This window comes from Dunckerocampus dactyliophorus, chromosome 14 (genome assembly GCF_027744805.1).
Source record: "Dunckerocampus dactyliophorus isolate RoL2022-P2 chromosome 14, RoL_Ddac_1.1, whole genome shotgun sequence".
Classification (NCBI taxonomy): domain Eukaryota; kingdom Metazoa; phylum Chordata; class Actinopteri; order Syngnathiformes; family Syngnathidae; genus Dunckerocampus; species Dunckerocampus dactyliophorus.
Window position 1 is genome coordinate 16597539 of NC_072832.1, and position 23842 is coordinate 16621380.

Consider the following 23842-nt stretch of genomic DNA (forward strand, 5'->3'; position numbering starts at 1 on the left):
TTTAAAAAAAAAACTATATAGTAATACATTTAATAGTTATTGTTAATTATCCCCCCTGCAGAGTGTTAATGAGATGACTGACCTGCTGTTAAATTATGCTCTTAAATTTCCTGGAGCTCCTTTGCCGCCTGCTGCTGCGGAAGCAGCGTGGGCAATGAGGCGGTGAGCCCCACACCACCCCACCCTCATCCCACCCTCATCCCACCGCCCCTCCACGCCGTGCAGCCGCAGAAGCATCAGTTGCAGCCACGCTCGGCACCGCTGGATCCACGGGACACACACGCACTGCTGATGGTTTTTCTTCCTCTCGCTTTTGATCATATACGCTGTTCGATGGCTTCATCGAGTGCGTGAAGTGCATTTGCATGCATCAACTTTCACTTATGGTTGGCGAAGATGGGCTCAACTTGTGGTTTCTCTCGGGGAAACGCCGCCGTGGTGCTGCTGCTGTGGATGCTGCTGCCAGGTAAGAACCAGCATCACTTTGACTTGTTTTAACAAGATGCCTGTGCGTTAAAATAGTGGACATTAAAGAGGAAAACGATTTTATTGTTTGGATTGGATTGATTGTGCTTGTATGAGACGTCATCTGACATTCACAGCCCTCATTGTGTCTACATGGGAGCACAGTATTTGATTGGAAAAGCACATTAAATAGACTAATTAACTATTACTAACGCACTTTTTATTTTTAAAACTAGATCCCATGTTTTTGCTGAGGCCAGACAATGCTTGTCGTGCATAAAGTGGTGCAGACATTGTGTGTATCTAATGTTATGTGAGCTATGGCACGTTGGTGTCAATACAGCCATAAATCATAATATTATAATCCCATTCACAATCCCACAGCCCAACTGTACTAACACTGTAGTCCCATGTGGTCTATATTTAAAGTGGTACTCATGGCTCAGGAGCGTGCATTAATGTGTGCAGCAAAGTATTTTCTGTGTTGTATTGAGGTGTACCACATACTGAGGGGCGTATAAACTTTTTTTTTACTTGGATATTCTTCTCCTTTTGTGCATAAAAGACCAAGTGAAAAAAAAAACATGCAGGAGGCTGAAAATGGCCACGGGGTCGCACTTTGGACACCCCTGATTCAATTAATCAAGACCAGAGACCTTGTAAGACCTAAAACCTGTAATTCTTCGTTTTATAAAACAATTTGGACACATTATTTCGGCACGAGTGCACAAAGCCATGCTTGGATGAGTTTGGTGTGAACCACCGACCTCACACAAATAACTCCAACTAAGAGTGGAAGCTGGTGTGCATTAGCCACCAATGCACTGCATGTAGAATGTCTAGTTAGAGGTTACAGTAATCAGTAATTAATTGTAAGTAAGTCATTAATTGGTCCCAGACCCAACCGTGAAAAATGAATTTCCGCCAAGTAGGATTACTTGTTTATAAATTGAATATTTTTGTAATTTGGCCATAGAAGACCTGTATAAATACGTTTTTTAACATTGTTAGAGCTCTCGAGACGCGGAATAACACCCCTATAATCAAATGTCGTAGACTAATAACAGAAAATAAGCCATTTAACACATAATTAATACTCGTGCTCGTGTGTATTGCTGTAAATGTGCTGGGGAGGTGAGTGGGGGCGGACAGGAATTGACGTCAGGGGTTCAAAGTTGAATTTTATCTTGGCGTGGGTTTAGTAGCCCGTGTTAGGGATTATTGCGCTTTGTGAAATAATTCAAACCTCATCGAACATTACAGTAACATTACTGACACCTAGTGACCAGTGCAGAGAAGTTCATATCATCACATCTTTGCATGCATCTTCTGAATTCCTTATATTTGTATTTTTGTAGATTTAGTCATTGATGTGCTTAAAAATGCTCAATTTAGGCAAAAAAAATACATACAATTGTTTTAAATATGCATTTTTTGACAATAATAGGCCATCCTCAACCACGAAACCTTCATTTGTGAATTCATTTTTGAACAACTGTGTTGGCGTGAAGCCGTGAAAGTCGAGGCGCATAGTGGTGAGGGATTACTGTATAAGCTTTAGTGTTTGACAGGGGTGCGCAGGGGCCATTATTGGCCAATAGCTACTTTTTTATTGGCCCTCAGCATATTGTAAAAAATAAAATTAATTATTATTGAGACATATTATTCAATATTACTCTGATTTGCTTTGCCACCTGTAACATAAAGCTAAAATGTTTTTGGCCTACAACGGACTGCTTTTTGCATCTTTAATGTATCAAAGTGTCCTCCGCATCCTTCAATTCTTCACTCCTGGTCTTTCACTTCATATGAGGCCTTTGTGCTCATGTGGATTTCTTTCATTTCTGCAAAAGTAGACTAAACGTAATCTACCCAAGGGAGCTTTTTTTTTTCCTTGTGAGGCTGTTAAAATGATTCATGATCATTTTCCAGGTGACATGAGCGTATGTAATCTCTGATTATTTGTCATGTTGACAGCGGCAGGCCAAACAAAGGCTGATTGATGTTGCTTTACATCATATACCCTCTGACATTCCTGATTGGCTTATTGTGTGATAGAAGGCATTTCTCCTCCTGCTTGGTTTGATGAAGAAAGTGAAGGTGATTATATGGGTGCTGAAACAGACTCCCTATGATGCGCTCACCTGGCTGATCGTGGCAGTAAAAGAGCTAGAAAAGGAGCAGAGGAGGCGAGCGAGCGCCAGGCAGGTGTGCAGCAGCTGCTCACATCTCCGGGCAAACACTGGCTGTTTGTTTTCTTTAGGAAAATATTGTCTGTTATACAAGCGCACACGCCGCTCCGTTCATCTGCTGCCAAAATGACGCATCACACTGATTTCATTGTTCGCCCAACCTCTTAATGACGATGACGACAACAAAGAAGAAGTTGATGGAGCTCCTGTGCATCTCACATCCCAAACAACGTTTTTAGAAATGAGATGTCTGCCTTTAAATCGCTGGTTACCAAACTTTTTCACAGTCCCGTAGCCCGTCAGACATTTAACCTGAATCCATGTAAACCCCAGTTGTTTGCTGAAAGCATGGACCGTATTGTTTTTCTGACCTTAATCGTTGCATCAGAAATGTTTGACTGCAAATATACTCGTCAGTGCAGCCAATCCAGAAACAAATGACAGACTCACAGCTCAGAAAAGGCACTAATTAGTCACAGCACCGCATAAGACTAGCTCTCATTTAGCACACAATTTAAAAGGAAATCCTCAAAATTAAGCACTCTGAATGCACAGCGTACGTAACGTACTTATTTGTTCACATGACGCACACACAACAATGAACAACTTTGTGTCTTTGCGTGGACTGTTCACGTGATGAGGCCCAAGCACACTACGTAACTCCGACTGTTAGGCTTTCAGACTCCATCCATCCATTTTCTATGCCGCTAATCCTAATTAGGGTCCTATCCCAGCTGACTTTAGGCGAGAGGCGGGGTACAGCCTGGACTGGTCGGCAGCCAATGGCAGGGCACATATAGACAAACAACCATTCACACTCACATTCATACCTATGGACAATTTAGAGTCACCATTTAACCTAACATGCATGTTTTTGGAATGTGGGAGGAAACCGGAGTACCCGGAGAAAACCCACACACGCACGCACGGGGAGAACATGCCAACTCCACACAGAGATGCCCAAGCGGAGATCTTCCCGATCTCCTGACTGTGTGGCCAACATACTAACCACTCGGCCACTGTGTGGCCCTAACATAACGTTTTTTTTTCTTTAATATTTATTATTATTATAGAGCTCGTATGTGCTTCGGAAAAAAATATTCTTCCTATCACAATTTTATTCTTGTAATATTATGACTTTTTGTTGTAGTAGTACAACTTTTTTTTCTTAATGTTACGACTTTATACTTGTAAAATTACTGCTCTAATTAAAATTTTTGCTGTTGTTTTATTTTTTTGTGTGCTGAGGGTCAATAAACAAAATGCCCCAGACCATCAAATTACTGCTCGTCTTTCCATTTTTGCTGTTGTTTTATTTTGATTTGTTGTTGCTTTTATAAAATGTGATTACATTTTCATTTTTTCATAGAATGTGCTGAGGGCCGGTAAAAAAATGCAACAGGCCACCACATAAAAAAAAAAAAAAAATTCCATTTATTTTTTTTTAGAGGTCGCACGGTGGACGAGTGGTTAGCATGTTGGCCAAATAGTCAGGAGATCAGGAAGACCTGGGTTCAAATCTCTGCTTGGGCATCTCAGTGTGGAGTTTGCATGTTCTCCCCGTGTGTGTGTGGGTTTTCTCCGGGTACTCCGGTTTCCTCCCACATTCCAAAAACATGCATGTTAGGTTAAATGGCGACTCTAAATTGTCCATAGGTATGAATGTGAGTGTGAATGGTTGTTTGTCTATATGTGCCCTGCCATTGGCTGGCGACCAGTCCAGGGTGTACCCCGCCTGTCGCCCAAAGTCAGCTGGGATAGGCTCCAGCATACCCACGTGATAGGATAAGCATTACAGAAAAATGGATGAATGGACGTTCTGAGGGCTAAAAAAACCCAAAAAACAGCATGGGCCACACCCCTGCTTGAAATGATGCTATTGGTATCATTATAAATTGGGTTTTATTTGTTTCATTTGTAATTTGTAATTATTTGTAGTTAATTGCATGAATTTTCATTTCGATGAAGGAAATAATATAGTATTAGTATCGTATTTAATGGGATTTAACAGTGAAGGTCAGCCTTATGTTGTGTCAACCGACTGTGTGGTTTAATGTACTCATGGCATAACTGGAAAAAGAATCAAGGAAGCCTTATATGTGGGTATTTAATGTTTTAAACATTTCCCTAATGCATTACGCGGCCGTTCCCATCCTGCGTGTTACTCATTGGTGAAGTGTTTCTTGCTGAGGTAATGAATCAGAGGAAATGGGCAATTAACGCTCAGGGACTAACAGCAGCCTACACTTTTGGATAAAGTAGGGAGATGGAAGATCTAAAATGTTGTTGGAAGCACTTTGGCGCATAAATATCTTGTATTTATTAAACTGACCATTGGCTAATGATTAGTGGTTTGCCAGACTAATAATTGATTAAGGCCAAGAAAATCCACACAGACCCGATGGTAGCATTTTTCTGGATCCTTTTAGCGGATATTCGTACGTAATCCATCACTTCCAGGGTGAGCCGCAAATGTTTTCACATAAAAGCATCGAGCCGTTTATCTTCTTCCATGACCGTGTTTCTGTACCTTTGACCCTCTTTGCCCTTTGGTAACCTTAACCAAGTGCTAACCTCCACCCATGTTTCGTCCATCCCGTGGCAGCCTCTTTGACGTCTCTCTCTTCCTCTTGCTTGCATCATTTTCATCAGCATCTTTCTCTTTTCAAGGCACCAAACCAATAAATCTCATTTGCTGCATGCTGCTATTTAGCTCCTTATTACATTACATGATTTAGTAAAGCTTCTGTTTTGTCTTGTGCCAATACGGAAGCCTCATTAATCTTGTCGATTTGTCTCTTTTGCTGTCAGTGCGTTCTCCTCCGATTTTGAAAACAACCTGATGCAAGTTATGTGGGAAGGAACGAGGTTTTTTTTTCATTTAATATCAGCTTGTGCAAAGTGTCGCTTCTCATCATGCATGCAAGCGCCATATTTGTGTGTTGATGACATTGTTCATCTTGGTTATGGTACGCTACGGTTTATCAAGAAGCAAATAACAGTAAATAGCAAATAGCTGCCACAATTAATTGATTAATTGATGCTTAAAATCATTATCCAATTAATTGACAACTGTTTTGGTATTTGAAATAAAATTAAAATGTAAATATCCTTGAATTTCAGCTTCTCAAATGTGAATATTTTTTAATTTCCTTAGTCATCCATGAAAGCAGATCTATGATCTTTGTGTTTTAGGAAAAACAAGATATTCACACACATCAGCTTTAACTTTGGAAAACAGTGATGGACATTTTTGACTCTTTTCTGATACACTGCGAACCAAACCGCTGACTGTTTGTGTTTGGTGCTTATTGATTTGGTCCGTCTAGGGCGGGGGTGTCAAAACATTTTCCATCAAGCGCCGCATACTTAAGAAAAAAAATCAAAGGATACCGGAGCCACTGTTACATTTTCTAAACCAACCCATGCAGGTGTGCTGGCCAGGCGAGCAGGTGCGAGGCGTCCTCTGCAGGACTGCAAAGACACGGCAGATGGCAGGAGACCAAAACAGTGTGCAAATCATGACATAATCCGTTCCAGAGTCCCAAAATGTTAACACAAACACATTTTATAGATAATAATTATAGATTTGCATGTAGAAAATGATGTAAAAATAATTACAAATGACAAATGAATGGACAGGTGAACATTTAACATCATATTTACATACCTCTGAAATCAGTTTGACGACGGACCCTCTTGCACCGTTGTCTCGGTACGGTCCATCACATTTGTGCAGTCCATGTGTTTGTTACGTTGTTTATCTCTCTACAGCTCCGATACAAACACTGTTGTCCTAAAATGGCGCCCGCGGCTCCACAACGCATCACATACAAGTATCGGGAGATTTCGTCTTGTGCGCGTGATTCTAGACGGCGGCATAAACAAACCAAATTCTAAACAAGCGGGCGAACGCGAGCTAAGGCAACATTTTTGCAAAAATGTTGGCTGTTAACCGAAAAACATGCTAACCGGGGCGGACGTTAACCGAGGTACCACTGTATTAGTATGAAACTTTTCTCCTTAAATTACTTTTTTGTTCATTTGTCCTTTTTTATTTTTGGAATGTGGGAGGAAGCCAGAGTACCCGGAGAAACCCACGCGCGCACGGGGAGAACATACAAACTCCACAGAGAGATGTCCAATGGAGATTTAAACCCACATCTTCCCCATCTCCTGACTGTGTGGCCAACATGCTAACCAAAAACATGAATTGGTTAATTGGCAACTCTAAATTGTCCATAGGTATGAATGTGAGTATGAGTGGTCTATATGTGCCCTGCGATTGGCTGGCGACAAGTCCAGGGTGTACCTGTACCCAAAGTCAGCTGCATACGCCTGCGACCGTAGTGAGGACAAGCAGCATAGAAAATGAAGGAATGAATGAATGATTTTAAAAAAATGTCTCTTACTTTTTTCTCTTAATATTATGCATTTATTGTCATAATAGTTTGACTTTATTCTTGTCAAGCGACTTATTTTTCCCCCATTTTTGCTGTTTTTTATTTAATTATCTAGTTTAAATATATTTCTGGAATGTGGCGAGGGCCAATAAGAAAAGGGCTGCGGGCTGTAAAAGGCCCTCGGGCTACACTTTGGAGACGCCTGGTTTAGGGCCTAACCAATGCTCGATTAATCGAACCAACAGCTTCAGATGAATCAATAAGAAATAAATCTTTAGTTGCAGCCTTGGTTAAAATAAAGACACAATATAGTTTGTGTCGTATTAAGGAAAAGGGAAAAATCTAAACGTGAAAAACTAAGAAAAAAAATAAACTTAAAATTTAATAAACGTGATAAAATAGGAATAAATTGTTACTAATAAATATAAATAAATACATTAGAATAGGTGGGGACATTACATAAGACAAATTAAAAAACAGAGAGTGAATATATACCATAAATAAAATAATAATAATCCATTCATCCATTTTCTGTACCATTTGTCCTCACTAGGGTTGCTGGAACCTATCCCAGCAGTAAAATAATAATAATAATGATACTTAAAATAAATAACACTAATGTAGTACTTCGACCAGTCCAGGGTGTACCCCGTCTCTCGCCCAAAGTCAGCTGGGATAAGCTCCAGCGATCCCCCGCGACCCTAGTGATGACAAGCGGCATAGAAAATGAATGGATGGATAATATAGTACTTTTATGGGAAGCAAAAAAAAAACAAACTTGAATTAGGCTACTAAAATGCATCACAAGCACGTAGAACTGTGTCGTCTGCAGACAACAATGGTTATTTTATTGCCGGGAGGTTTGTCACCCCCGTCTGAGATGCATGGAGGCTTCCCCAGCTCTCTGCCTGATCCTTTAGTCAGTTATGGGTCAGGCTTCCTCCTCATGCATGGTTAGAATCTAATTTGCTGCGATGAAAAGACAAGGAGACATTGATTGAAATTTTGCCCTTTGGGAATTTGGGCCTTTTGTTTCACACAGTCCTTGACTTAACTTATTTTCCAGTTTCGTGGTGGTGCCCTCTGTGTTTGACATCGTATTTACAACGAGGACTGAAACAAAGAAGGACATTTATGTCCTCGTGGTCTGTGTGACTGGTGCAGATCCACATGAGATTATTTCTGATTATATCTGACCATTTTGTAGTCCACATTCCCCTACTATTCTGAATGTGTGACTTATCTTTTGCCAATCAACCACTCACCAACTGTTTGTTCGATCCTTCACTTCACTTGGAAATTCATTTTCCGTCAGCCCATACGCGCTTTCCTCCCGCCAGCCGGTCCCAGAAACTTTGAGAGATTTACTTCCATAATTTATGCTGGATGATCCATAAAGCAATTTCCCCTCGCCGCACGGTGGCCTCGTGGTTAGCATGTTGGCCACGCAGTCAGGAGATTAGGAAGATCTGGGTTCGAATCTCCGTTGGGCATTTCTGTGTGGAGTTTGCATGTTCTCCCCGTGCGTGCGTGTGTTTTCTCCGGGTACTCCGGTTTCCTCCCGCATTCCAAAAACATGCATGTTAGGTTAATTGGAGACTCTAAATTGTCCATAGGTATGAATGTGAGTGTGAATGGTTGTTTGTCTATATGTACCCTGCCATTGGCTGGCGTGTACCCCGCCTGTCGCCCGAAGTCAGCTGGGATAGGCTCCAGCATACCCCTGCGACCCTAATGAGGAGATGTGGATGGATGGATAAATTAACACCAAAAATTGTAGTATGACCCACCTGTATTGTGCAGCGATAAAGGAACGGAAAAGACTAAAAGATGATAAAAATACAATACAAATACAATAAAAATACAATACAAATACAATAAAAATACAATAAGAAATACAAATGGTTGATAATAAAGACGAAATGTGCAAATGTCACAAATTGTTACAGGCATTATAACACAATAAAACAGTACACAGTTAGCAGGCGTGCATGAAAAATCAACCACTCCAAAAAATAAAGGGGAGACTTAATCAATCGCAATGTCAGTCACACTTCTGTGAAATCAAACCTGCCACTTAGGAAGCAACACAGATTGACAATCAATTTGACCTGCTGTTGTGCAAATGGAATGGACAACAGGTGGACAGCAAGACACCCCCAATAATAATATTACTACTAATAATAATACATTTGATTTCCATTGATAATCTGTGTGATTTTGTTGTCAGTACATTCAACTACAGTATATTTCAGTAATTCATAAGAATATTTCATTCATTCAGATCTAGAATGTGTTATTTTTGTGTTCCCTTTATTTTTTTGAGCAGTGTAACAAAGCCGATATCCTAAAAACCTTGTAGCGGCGTGGCACCGATTGCGTGGTGAGGGTCTGGATCAAGGTGCAGCTACAGATCGACACTCGGGTATGAACCTTCAGCAGTTGAGCCTCGTGACATGTTGCGGACGGAAGGTCATGATAGTTTTAGTAAAATGACAAATGAAGTCTTTCTCATCTGTCTGCGTAGCAGCATGTGCTTGCAGGTGTGCACATTTGAGTGAAGCTGGATACTAAATGGCTGCTGATGTCTTCTCATAGCAGGATAATGACTGTGACGGTGCACCACGCATCACGTGAACACATCTTGCTTCCACTGACAGACCCGTGGGACTTCTTAAACTTGATTTGGACTTGCAGCTACCCCCAAGGAGATGCTCTATTTGATTTTTTTGATGACTGATGAACACGGTTCATTGGCTCCAGTGCTCTTGTATTCTCTTAGAGCTAATTGGATTACATCTGGGTGTAATTGATTATTGTGTTAAGGTATGCAGCAGGGTAAAGTAACTGATTAGCTCTTGCTGGAAAGCGATCAGATATTGTAACGCTGCCATGCACCGTGACAGGAAGTGACTTTCCTTTTGAACGTCACCATACTGTTTTAAAAGCATGCCAGTCTGAGCTTTATTAAATAAAGCTCGGGCATGATGAAACAATCGTGCATTGGAGGGAAGGAGGGAGAGATTTTAAAACGTCATAATCAATAAAGTAGAATTACAGTATATCTCAAGGTGGAGCTTTTTGGCGAACGAATCCTTTAACTGTTGCCTCTTTACAAGCAGCGGTGCCGTGATAGCTGATGATTTTGAGGTAATTTATTTGTTGAATTGATAGAATTGGGTGCAATGCGCTGCGAGCTTTGTATTGAATTGATATAACAGGAGTAAATGGGCTGTAATATCACAGAAGGCAGTTTTGTCACAAATGATGGCCTATTTGAAAACTGATGGTTCCAATGATCCCGTTTTCTGTGACTGCAGAAAACGGGATCATTTTAAGGTCATGCTTAAAAGAGTGGCCGCATTATATTTGCCACGAGATGATTTTACACATGCTGCCATCAGCTTTTCTCATCAGTGGAAAACAATCAGCGTGGCTGTTGATTAGTACGGTTATTGATTGGTCTGCTGCCTTTCCAATGAGTCGTTACCAAGGACACATGCAGTGCCTGATGACCTTGGCAAACAGAGGCTCAGCTCTCAGGAGGACTGGTGACAGGAAGGTACAGCGCGCACTTTCCCTGATCAGCAACGCTTTTTTTTCCTTGTTTTCTTTCAGTTAGTGTAGTGAGTCTTAGCGAGCTCGTGATGTCATAGCTGGTAAATCTATCAGTGCAAGCGTGCATTGAGTTAATTGAGTTCCTGTCTTTGTCTAGGACAACAGAAAGGGCGTCCCACCCTATCAGTTCTGACTGAGGACCTCTAGACACACTGTGGTTTGCTTTCAGATATTGCAATGAGCCTCTGTCCCTTTTGTCCTTCCACAGATAATATATGAGGTGGAATGGACACACAGGTCATTATTACCTCCTGGCATCTCAACAAGGTCAAGCAAAGAGTGTGTTGTTGTTGTTGTTTCTGTTGTCTAAGAGTGTTTTTCCCCATTTTACACATCAATTTCACCAGCCACTCAGCAGTAGAAGATAGTTATTGTAAACATGGCTGCTTACAAGTGTACTCTTGTTCAAACATACTCCTGTTTTTGACCAAACGACTACAAGTGGCAGCTCAGCGTCAGATTTTGTAGCTGTTTGAAGCTTTTGAAGGTAATATTTGCTCAGGTATGACAGGCTAACGCTGTTCCAGAAATACTTTATTCTTATACAGTATATACCCACTTCCAAATCCTGCATGTGCGACCAGCACGTCATTTAAGCTATTAACCCACCATAGTGTGAGGAAATGAGATGTCGCATTTCTGTCATTTTTAGAGGGAGGTAATGAGTCATGATGTTTTTACAAACCAACGATAGAATGGCTGCTCGATCCGTCCAATTAATTAAGTCTGATTACTTGCTTTCTGTTGGCCTCAGTCCTGGGGAGAAATTAAATTTTGACTCATATAAACAAGTTGTGTTGCACAGACAATTTATGCTTTCATAAATATGTTTTGCTCCCACTGGTTAACATATTGGACCTTCTCGTTACTTATATGAAAAGCTGCTGACATCCACGTGGACGTATCTAAAACAATATTTGATTTTTTTATTTTATTTTTGGGGTAGAGTTACCAGCGGATATTTATTACCTATTAAGTAAATACATGAAAGTATATAATAGTAATAATAATAATAATAATAATAATAACAATAATAATAATAACATAGGGCTGTCAAAGACAAAATGTTGACGGTAACAAATGTATTGCGCTTTTATGACTTTATTGAAATTCCAATTCCAATATATACTGTGCAGTCGTCCATTACAGTTTAAAAAGATAAAAATAACAAATTAAATAAATGATTGCTGTTTTGTGGTTGACTATTGGCCTATTATTAGTCAAAAAATATTGAAAGACATGTTATATGTAGTATTGTGGTCACTAGGCATCGGTACTGTTATGAGACCTGACGTTAGAGTACATTACCTTTCACACTGCATGGAGACTGGCTACTGAACCAGCAGAGCAGAGCCGACGTGCCATGGCTGAGATCGAATTTAAAAAAGGTTTTCCTCTCATTCTGTGTGCAAGTGGTACGTTTTTGGCTTCTTTGTGCTTCTTCCCCACTCTTTTTGAAACACTTCCTTAAGTTTAGAATACGTGAATTGGAAAGGCTAATTAGTTAGCTCGCTAGCTGGCTATGCTAGCGACGGCCGTCCGTTATGTCCCCGCAGTGAATGTGATGTGAACAAAGAATAATAGGAGTGTAAAAGTGACTAGTGGGGTGTTATTTCATGTCTACAGGCATCTAATAATGTTAAAACCTGTATAAACAGGTTTTCTATGCTCTTTGAATATATTTTGTGTATTAATATTGAATCCTACTTTGTGGAAATTCACTTATCGCGGTCAGGATTGGAACCAATTAACCGCTATAAACAAGGCATGACTGCATACCCAACTTGCTAACATGTCTCATGTCTGTCCGACACTTCCTCATTTTCTCTACACCTGCGAGATGCATTCAGGGCCACTGCGAACATCACAACATCATATTTATTATGCATGTATGTGTGGTCTATATATACTGTATATGATCTATATGTGATCTATATAAATGGGAAGACAAAGAAAAGCAATAAGGGGATATTTGTATCTTCCACTGCGTAATTCTTAATGTGGAAGTACAATTTGCTGCATTTAAATCTCGGAATATATACCGGAAACTTGTGATTTCATCATACGTGGTGTCTTTGAACGCAACCTCTAATTGCTCATAGTAACATGGTTAATAGTGTGATTCAAATGTTCTGCTATTAAAGAGACGAGTGTCAGGCAAATTGATCTGCAGGCATGTGTGGTATCTTTTAGCTTGGTTTACATATTCAGCTCATTTGGAGCTGTTAATACATGTAATCCTGTTTTGCCATGCAGGTTTCTGCTGATAAAATCCAGTAAAATTGGCGTATATCAGACATAGTCGCAAATAGTGATTAGTCAGATTAATTCATTTCAAAACTGGGATGAATCTGATCACAATTTGTAATCTTTTTGTACTAATTTAAGTGTCTTTTTCCCATGTAACAAAAGTAGGCCCCTCTTGCAAAGGTAATGGCGTCCTCTTCAGGCTGTAATTGGTATAACAGGGTCAGCCTGTTTTCTGCACCTTTTATGTGCCCCCGCCAAGTTTTGTGTTTTTTTTCTGTCTGTTATAAAATATCTTTTCTCATTTTCAAGCCCCATACAAATCCTGATTTAAAAAAAAATGCATTTTTTCAAATGTGGCTGGAAAACGCTTACACCTGCCTTAAAAAATGTGTATTTTTAATGACAGAAAAAACACCCACTTACACTTCAATTTCAACTAAACAGATACAAAAAAGGCAAAATGATGTATTTTTCATTGTTTCTTATTATAAATTTTATCTGGTGACATTAAAGTTAGTTGGCATTACATCAACTGTCAGCTGATTACATTCATTGCATATACATTAACACTATGGGAAACTTTAAACAAATACTCGTTAGTACTAGAGTACTTAAAGTTATTAATAATACAATTATTAAACAATAGAAAAAATGTTTGAGAATATTCTTTATGTAAACTAACAAAATTGTTGGGGTCAAACAGATATTAACACTAATTCAAATGTTTGTCCATAAAGTACATATATTTTGCTTGGGGTTTTATTTTGTGGCTGTAACTGAAAAATAGATGACTGCTTATGATTTGAGTCCCAAAGGACGACCAATCCAAAGGCTGTTTTTTTTTTCCTTTATTTCTGAGGAACAATCCTAACAAAGATGGCTGCAGCCACCCTGAGTGAATGTCGATCTTTCAGGAAGGAACATTTTATCCATCAATCCAGCCTCCTGTCATCCAAGTCCTGTGAAATTAAATCAATGTCTGAAACCAGAGCCGAGGCCTGAACTGCACCAACAGAAATAGAAAATCTAGTTTTGCTGTCTGCTAATGACATTAGTGCGCTCCCTAAATGGTCGCCTACTGTCGTCAAAGAGGATCATAGCAGGGATATAATTACAGGACGAACACTCGCATCTCGATTTTCCTGTAAAACACACAGCTGATGTGATGTAGCTCTCGGTGGAGTAGCCTTACAAGCACATAAACGCGCCCCTCACCCATCCTCTGGCAGGTAATGATTCATTTCTCCTCTGTGTCATGTGATGTGGCCTAATTAAACACCTCAAGGTGACTACAAGGACGATCGGAAACCGCATATCGACCACATGAGAAATTCATTAATAGAGCTGCGTCATTTGAGTCCTCCTTTCAATTTCCGCTAACCAGGAGGGAGGAAAGGAAGAGGGAACAAAAGAAACCTGCCATGTTCAATTTCTGTGCTAATCATCATGAAACGTTGCTAAACAGCATTGTTGTCAAAACCTGCATAAAAAGCTCAGTTCTTCAAGATTAGCATGACTCAATTGTCTTCTTTTTCATTTTAACCAGCAGCTGAAGGACTGTACTTCCCTCAGAACGAGTACAAGGAGACCATATATGTTGGCCAGCCGGCAGGGAGCAGAGTCCTCCAGGTTCACGCCATGCTGGACGGCGAGTCGGAGCAGCCACACTTCTACCTGTGCTGGTCCAGTTCAGTCAAACGACCTCCCTACAGCTCCTGGTTTAACATGGACATCACCACTGGAGTATTGTCCTTGAACAAAACCTTGGAGGAGAGCGACTTTGCCTTGCCATGTGAGTCACATACGAGCATTCCACATTGATGTAGGACTGGTAGTGATGCTGTCAGTTATCTACTACATTAAGATCCAGTTAGCCTGCATTCTTCCCATACTGAAAAAGTTCTGTCATGTGTTTGAGATTAAAATGTCTTTCTTATCAGATAAACCTTTATGGTCTGTGAAGAAGTTGTCCCTCCATGTTATGGTGCTACCTAAGTTCACCAAAAAGTCCCTGTGCGCCACTCGAAACAACCCTCGGATCATCCTGGACTTTGTCAATGCCACGATGCCCCAATGTGCGCAGACTGATATGAAAGAGCTGTGCTTCCCTCACCGAGACACGTCCAAACCACACATCATGGAGAACAGGTTCCCAGGGGCCATAATGCAGCTTCGACGTCTCACAAGACAGAACGTCTGCCCCAACTACACCATCTCCTACAGCATAGAGTCAGGTTTGTGACACAAAAGTATCTCGATGGCCTGTCATTGGTCGGTGAGGCCTGTGCTTTTTTGACCCATACAGTTACCCAGTCATTGTTTCCACCATAGAATAGTCATGTAACATAGATATGTAACGTCATATCAACATGACGCATTGTAACCTGCCAATGAATTAAACAAAGACATGTATGAATTAAAGAGCCTCACTGTGGGAACCATCCCACTTCTGACACCACTTCACCCTCAAACTGGCATAGTAATCAGTTTGTTCACACCAATGTAGCACACTCCCTCCACCTTCCAGCAGCTCACCCATGTAACTCACAGGCGCCCCATTCAAACTGGGCCCACCGCAGATGGCCTCACTGCTAACCATCTCACTTCATCCCACTCTTAAACTGGGTTTGAATCTGGATGTATAGGGTTATCCAGATCACATACATAATTATACTGACAACAAGAAATGGGTATACATGTCATCCTGCGTTTATCGCAGTTAATTGATTCCAAACCCGACCTCGATAGGTGAATTTCCACAAAGTAGGATTCAATATTAATAAATGGAATATTTTCATAATTCGTGCATATAAAATCTGTTTATGACCTTCTAGAAACTATTAGACCCCTCTAGGCATTCAATAACACCCTGATAGTCACCTTTATACTCGTATTACATGATATAGTAAACATGATAAGCAATAATAACACATAATAACTCACCGTTAACATTAGGAATGTTCCTTGTTGTTGTTGTATCTTAAACATAATGTGGGTCGATTGCATTGCATTAGAAAAAAAGATCGACATCAGCCATCCTCACGATGACATTTGTCACTCGATTGATATCCAGGACAGCCAGTCTAACATTAATCTGCCATACATAGACATACACTCCGACAATACTGCTAGCGTTGTTTTACAATCGCATTGTGAACCGCTTGTGCGCAGGCTACGGGATCCCTGAAGTGACACAAGAGGCAATTTACCCAGCCAACTAGTTAGCTTCCTATTTGTTTTTTGATGATGGCTGACTTAATGCAGGTAATGTTTAATCAATGTAACATTACTGTACTGACGCCTAGTATTGACCAGAATACTACATATGACTTGTCTTTCAATAGGCCATAGAAATAGTAAGCCATGGAAAAAACGCGATAGAGTGAGGGAGCGATATTCAAACCGGGATGTAGCGAGGGCCGACTGTACCGTAATCCCTCTTTTATTGCAGTTAATTTGTTCCAGACCCGGCTGTGACAAGTGAATTTCCATGAAGTAAGATTCCTCATTTATAAATTTAATATTTTTGTAGTTAGAGCATAGAAAGCCGACCTTCTAAAGACAGTTTTCAACATTATTAGAGCCCTCTAGACATGAAATAACACCCCTATAGTCACCTTTACAGTTGTATTATCCAATATAGCAGACATAATAACCGAAAATAAGACATATTAGACATAAATAAGACATAACATAGACACACATTAGCATTGGGAGGGTTCCTTGTGTTTTTCTGGACAGTGTACTTCCTGCGGTGGCTATTGTCTTAAAGTAACATTACTGATACCTAGTGTCCAGTGTAAAGTACTACATACCCTGTGCCCTGTCTGTATGTGCCCTGCGATTGGCTAGCGACCAGTCCAGGGTGTACCCTGCCTCTCGCCCGAAGTCACCTGGGATAGGTCCAGCATTCCGCGATAAGCGGCATAGAAGATGGATGGATAGATAGAGTGAAGCCACAAAATTTAAATCATGAAGTGGCGAGGAATGACTGTACACAGTTATACTTAGAACACACCACCTCCCTCCATCCCAAGGGTCCTTCAGATTGGGCATGCCACAAATGGACTAACATCCCACTTCTGACACCATGTAGGATAGCACCCTCCAACTGGATTGGAATCACGACAAACCTTCGTCACAAAGAGGAGCACAACACAACACAGTGATATGACAATTGAGCTGTTTGGAAACAAGAGTTATTCTCCTTCTTCTGTTCCTATTTCCATTATCACACAGACATCCTAATTCAGTGTCAACTAATTGATTGGTTACCTTCTGTGGGACCAAAAAGTGCTATGGATTACTATGGTGTCCTTCACAACTTTTTACAATGAAAACAATGCATATCATGACAAACCTCACGGGAGTCATAACTAGTGTTCAGCTTGAGGGACAGATGTGGTCTATATTTAGTGCGGTCTAAGCAGTGTCGTATATTTCCTTTTCTAACAGAGACACCTGCCCCCTTTGCTGTGAACCAGAACACCTCAGAGCTAGTTGTGACTGCAGCTTTGGACCGAGAGGAGAGTGAACGTTACAGGCTCCTGCTGGTTTGCACAGTTCGGACAGAGACCGCCATCACTACGCTGGACACTCCTCTGGATGTTTTTGTTAATGATGAGGATGATAACGCACCCTATGTGAATGGAACAGAGGCAGCAGATATTATCATCAGCTTCAATCGGACTAAAGTGAGAAGAAATATCAAAGACTGATTCTGGAATGTGGTTTCTAGACGCGCTGATGTGTTTTGTGTCTCTTTCCAGGGTGGTACCTTTGGAAAATTATCTGTTTTTGACAGGGATTTGACCTCCATGTATTCCGTGGACCAGAGTCACAAAGGGTATGTTGAGACCTTGCTCAACACTGATCCGTGGACAAGGGAAACATTTGATGTAAAAAGCAGTTTCAGTGAAAAGAAAGCTGCTCATAACGGCGTCAGAGAGACCATTCATAATTACCGTAAGTAATCCCAACAACTGCAACGCATCTGTCGATGATGAGGTCTTTTTCTGAACAAAGTTTTTCATGTCTCTACTTTAGAGCTGGTCCTCAAGAGGAACCTGTTTGTGACAGAGAATCGCAGTGTGCAGCTAGACTACCTGGTCAATGACACCACCTACCCTGGTCTAGAGGGAACGGTGTTACTTCACTTCAACGTCACCATCTTGCCCGTCCACATCTACTTTGACAACATCACACATGTCTTCACGCTCACACGCAAGGCTTCACTCTATGCTCAGGTACTCAGAAATTCTGACACTCTTGGGTACATCAATCGTCATCAACATTCGGGAACTTTTGTTTCTCTTCGCCAAGCTGATGTCATGTTGAGTATGAAAAATCACGAAGCCAACTTGTTGCGGTGGACGTGTGTTGATTGATATAGTCCCTCAAGCTAATCTCTGAGGCTGGGGCGTGTTGAGGGATTGTTTCAGGTGTCCGTTTGTCACAGTTTTCATTAAAATCCAACTCCAACAAATAGCTTGCCAGCAAAGGTGTCCAACGTCCTGATGATTTCTTCTTGACCACAGCTCAGGACTTCATTACTGGACTCAGGGGCGTAATATGGCACTGAAGCCTACCATTTGATACTTGTCTTCAAATATGCAAATACAGTCGTCCCTTGCCACTTTGAGCTTTGAATTTTGGGCTTTATAAATCACGTTTTTAAAAATATATTAATTAACGAATCATGCTGTTTCGTGGTTGACTACAGCCTAGTATTAGTCAAGCAATATGCATATTTGGAGAAGGGGCAGCACGGACAGGGACAGGAGCAGGATCAATAGACTGATCAGGAGAGCGAGCTCTGTCCTGGACGGTCCTCTGGACTCCGTGGAGGAAGTGGGGGAGAGAAGGATGTTGGCTAAGCTGACATCCATCATGGACAACACCTCTCACCCACTACATGACACTGTTGTTTCCCTTAGCAGCTCCTTCAGCAGCAGACTGTTAGACCCACGGTGTAAGAAGGAGAGGTTCCGCAGGTCCTTCATACCGACCGCTGTCAGGCTCTACAACACCTGCACCACCTGAACCATGTTGTAGTCACGATGCTTTACTTTACTGTTCTCTTTACTTGTCTTGCTTGCTTGCTGCTGTAACAAGTAAATTTCCCCGCTGTGGGATAAATAAAGTACATACAATACAATACAATACAATTTAAACGCATTTTTACATATTTCTGACCTAAATTAAGCATTTTCGTGCATAAAAATGGCTAAATTTACTCAAATACACATACAAGGCATTCAGAAGACACATTCAGAGTATGATATATATACTATTCTATGCTAGTCATTAGGTGTCAGTAATGTTACATTGATGAGACAATAGCCACCGCAGGTACTACTCTGGGATAATGTGACTCCCAATGCTAACGTGTGAGTCTATATTATGCAATATTTATGTAACAAATGGCTTATTTTCTGGCTTTTATGTCTACTACATCGGCTAATATGAGTGTGAAGGTGACTATAGGGGTGTTATTTCATGTCTAGATTTCATGTCTAATATATTTATATAATAATTAGAAGGTTGCAAACCACTTTTCTATGCTCTTAACTATGAAAATATTCCATTTCTAAATAAGAAACCCTACTTTGTGGAAACTCAGTTATCACATTCAGGTCTGGAACCAGTTAACCGTGATAAACGAGGAATGACTGTACAGTTAAGTCCAGAATTATTTGGCCAATACAAGTGGTCCTCAGTTTACAACGTTCCATGTTCCGATGTTTTGTGGTTACGAACACGCTGCCATAAAGACATCCAAAACTTAGATTTGGTACATAAACACGAGACTCGTGCTGCAAGAATACAGTGTGTGCCTGTGCAGCCACTCTGAGGAAGGATGACATCGCTAATCCCTTAACTTTTTGCACTTCATTATGTCTCCCAAGCAGCAGTGCGCCAAAGTAAAAAGAAACCCATCACAGTGGAAGTGAAAATGAACATCACAAAAAGCTCAGAGAGCCCACCAATATTTGATCTGAAACGCTCGACTGTCGCGACCATCATTAAGGATATAGATTATTGAATGCTAACGAATGCTTGAGGGGTCATGGATTTTGTGTACTGTTACAAGGAGATCGGGGAGGATAAGGGGAGGTTATCCTTCCAGACTAGCGTGGGACAGTGTTTTAAGACGGATAAAAGTAAGAAGTTGTTCTCTTTTTATTACAGTTTCATGTAATTATTGTATTTAATATTTACTGTATTTTGTATGTCCTTCTTTGTACAGTGTGCGTCACTTAGGTGTTATTTACATATAAGTTCCAACTTACACTAAAACTCAATTTACATCACAGTCTACGAACGGACCACCTATAGAAAAAAAGAAATTCATTTTTTGGGGTGTGGGGGGCAACCAATATAGGATTGAAGTGCACCCTTTCCAATTGCATGCGTGTTATACATTTAATCTAGTCTTCTAAAGTCAGCTGATGTAGCTGAGGAGCCACATGATCAGGGTTAGCTGAGTCCTTTACTAGACTGCCCCCTGCTGGCTCAGTAAACACCATCTGAAACGCGTGACAGTACACCATTTGAAAGCGTCATTCCATTCTTTGATTATTTTCCCGTCTCAGGTGGGCAGAGTCTGTGTGGAAAACTGCCAGCAATTTGATGGCTTCAGAGTCACGTACCAGCTCAAGCTGCCTGATAAGAACATCTCCGCTGACGAGCTGTCCTGCTATGCAGCCATCAGCATCACACAGGCCCCAGATGAAATGTGGGGACTCCTCTATGTGAACGACTCAGAGGCGCTGCGGAAACCAGAGTGCCAGGATCTGCAGTACGTTGTTGTAGCTCAGGAGGAGCACACGCAGATGGAGGCCAGCACTCAGATCCAAGTCATTCTGGATAGTGAAGGTGAAACACCTGCAACCACACTAAGTCAACGTTTTCCTATGAAAAGTTATCAGCTAAATACAAGAATGGTTTAGTCGTGAGCCTCTGGTGTTCCATCATCTTCAGCCCTGCTTTAGACTTAGAAATAAGTGGCATTTTTGCATTTGTATTTAGATGAGGGGTGTCCAAACATTTTCCCCTGAGGGCTGCACACAGAAAAATTGGCCACTTTGATACATTTTGTGCATTATTAAAGATGATAAAACCAATCCATCATAGGTTAATACTAGGGCCATAGTTAACTCATAATTGATCACAATTAATTGCAGATAGAAGTTTTTAATCTATGATAAATGTACCTTTGGAAGATAATTTTAAGAGTTTTTAATGCACCTTTCAACATGACACTGGATAATATGTTTGCTTTATGCAAACCTTTTGCTTATTAAACACTCTGTTTTTTTAAACAGCTCAACACAAAATGGACCTCAATGTATAAAAACCAAACACAATGTACAACAAGTAGACGTTGGTAAGGTAAACTGTCCATCACTCCAATGTCATTTTCCTCAAGCAAATAATCTCACAAAACATCTAACATTACTAATAAAGGTTTGCATAAACACCCACCAACGAACTGAAATGAAAACAGGGTGTTAGAAAAATAAATATTGACGACTTACAAAAAATAAAGTGCTCAAGTACACTCAGTAGTTTACAGAACTATACTGTAATGCAGTCAGGCTAGAGCATACACTTCACTTCCAAACACTCTTTTCGAGACACACACACACAAACACTCACACTGTATCACACTTGTAGTATGGGTTTTGCAAAGTACAAGTGTTATTCTTTCATTTTTGACAAACACAGCAGTTCAAGCACAAACAATAATAAATCGCATGATAATGAATTCCCTCGCCAGCCTTTACTAACATCTCATTGAGCGCCGTGTGTGTGCTCGCTCACTTCCACCTTTGTGGTAGAAGCCCCTCAAATAGCTGTCTTCGACCGTGCCTGCCGGTAACTAGCAGCACGTATCCCAAATTTTAGCTTGCAGCCAAGAGACGGCTGGTAAATTAAAAAAACACTACTTCGTTGGGACACTCATACTGTATGTCATGGTAACACTGTACAAATGACAATCAAAAATTCCTGCAGTGCTCCACCAACACATTCTCCGGCATCTTCAGTTTCCCCATCTGAACCCAGCAAGTGGCATTTGAGACTCGACGTACTCCGATGACAATTCAACTCACAGTGACAGTAGATACAAACGACTTTGGTCTTGTCGAGAGAGCCATCTGAAGCTAAACGTACCGCTCAAAATACGCTTTCTTTGTCCGTTTCTGCTCAATATTTTTCCCGTATGTGGCTCAACATTAACTGCAACACCGCTGCGTTTTCTCAAACTACGGTGTGGGCCGAGGGTCAAACAGGAAGTGCGCACGTTAATCGCACATCGAGAAAAATAGAAGAGACTTTCCTTTAACTCGTTCTTAACGCATTAACTGCCCTAGTTAATACATGCTAAAACATCCACAGGAGACAAAGCAAATTAGCGCAATATCTAATAATATATTTAATTAATATTTAATTCCTTTTTTTTTTTTTACAATATGCCAAGGTGTGGGTCAAAAATGGCCCCAAGCCACGCTTTGGACACGTCTGATTTAGATCATTTGCTCCTGTTTTACACAGTAAACCAGGGCGGTCAGGAGAGCCAGCAGTTCCCGCCCTGTGCAGAAAACAGACGGCGAGGAGACTGCGAGTCCACCCGAGGCCTGGGGGCGACCACTGGGAGGTGCCAGTGGAGGCAAGGCACCGAAAAAGGTCATTTTTGAAGTACATATTTTTAAAGAACAAATAGCAACAATTGTCAGTTTAAAATTGTTGTCATTGTTTTATAAAAACAAATAAACATATATATATGTATATTATACAGATTATTTATGTTTATTATGATTTATTTTATCTATTTTATTATTTACAGGAATAATATTTTTGCCCTACTTATTATTGCAGGAATTTCTGAAAACTACTCCACCTGTTCACCTGACCTGCGCACATGTCCAGACAGCTTTTGTGATGCTATTGAAAGCAAAGACACGTCAATATGCCCGCAAGACTGTACAAGTATGTTCTGTTCATATCTATCAGAAAAGAAGGCATGGCTGTTGCACTGACAGTGTTCACTTTGTGTGTGAAGAAGAGACTGTCATTGGCGGTCATGAACTCGGCCTGAGGAACGGTATCCAGGCTGGCTACGGGACCTGCTACTGCTACACTGAGAGATGCTTCTGTGAGAAAGAAGATATTGAGGGTGAGTCGTAGAGAAAGAAATGGGCTGCGTCTTAATTCATTTTATGTACATTCACACTGTGAAATACAGCAAAATGCAGTGCGCTCTGTGCCCTGATGTTGCGCTAAACACGCTCCAAATGGTGAGTGTGCAGCAATGGAGCCTAACCGCCCTCCGTCATCGCCATCTTGGCTTCGTAGCAGAAGGACAGGGACTACAGTATCTACAGAAGAAGAGAAAGCGAATAAATATTGCAATTGTCATTTCCGTTTCCAACCACAGTAATACATTTGGGACAGCAATACACTGTCACTACATTACAGTCATTATGATCATGATCTTGATCATGCTATAGCTCTTTGGCGGGGGGCTGAGCACGTGACTTGCAATGCTCTGAATTGGGGCAGTGTTTTCCTGAGAATGAGCAGCCACAACCCTCATTGGCTAGCTATTTAGCCTCCTGTGTAGTAGTAGTGAACAATGGCTACTGTTAGCGTACGCCCCGGTTAGCGTGTTTTAACTCATGGCAAAACACGAAGGAGGCGTCTGTGTTGATCTCGTTGCTTTGTCATGTCTTCAATGAAGGTAAAGGTAACCTTAAATGTTTATTTATCCCTTTCATTCAACATTATGCATTATGAATTGTTTTATGCAAGTAAAACTGTAATTGTAAAACTATACAAATGTGTTTGTGTTAGCATTTTTGGCTTTCAATGTGACTCTGTCAATGATCTTGCATTGACCTGGCAGAAAAA

At 40.8% G+C, this 23842-nt stretch overlaps 1 protein-coding gene across 2 annotated transcripts in view; it reads left to right on the forward strand.

Moving 5' to 3' along the window:
• Nucleotides 1-224: 224 nt before the first annotated feature.
• Nucleotides 225-23842, forward strand: part of ret (ret proto-oncogene receptor tyrosine kinase) — a 34699-nt gene continuing 11081 nt past the window's right edge. The window contains exons 1-10 of one of the 2 annotated variants that reach the window (XM_054798125.1): nucleotides 225-466; nucleotides 14475-14720; nucleotides 14869-15162; nucleotides 17384-17622; nucleotides 17698-17893; nucleotides 17975-18174; nucleotides 20524-20806; nucleotides 22487-22618; nucleotides 22811-22921; nucleotides 22995-23108. In XM_054798125.1, the coding sequence (XP_054654100.1) occupies nucleotides 397-466; nucleotides 14475-14720; nucleotides 14869-15162; nucleotides 17384-17622; nucleotides 17698-17893; nucleotides 17975-18174; nucleotides 20524-20806; nucleotides 22487-22618; nucleotides 22811-22921; nucleotides 22995-23108 (1885 nt within the window). In that variant the 5' untranslated portion in view covers nucleotides 225-396. The remainder of the gene's footprint in view (nucleotides 467-14474; nucleotides 14721-14868; nucleotides 15163-17383; nucleotides 17623-17697; nucleotides 17894-17974; nucleotides 18175-20523; nucleotides 20807-22486; nucleotides 22619-22810; nucleotides 22922-22994; nucleotides 23109-23842) is intronic. The other variant, XM_054798126.1, reaches the window with a different exon arrangement.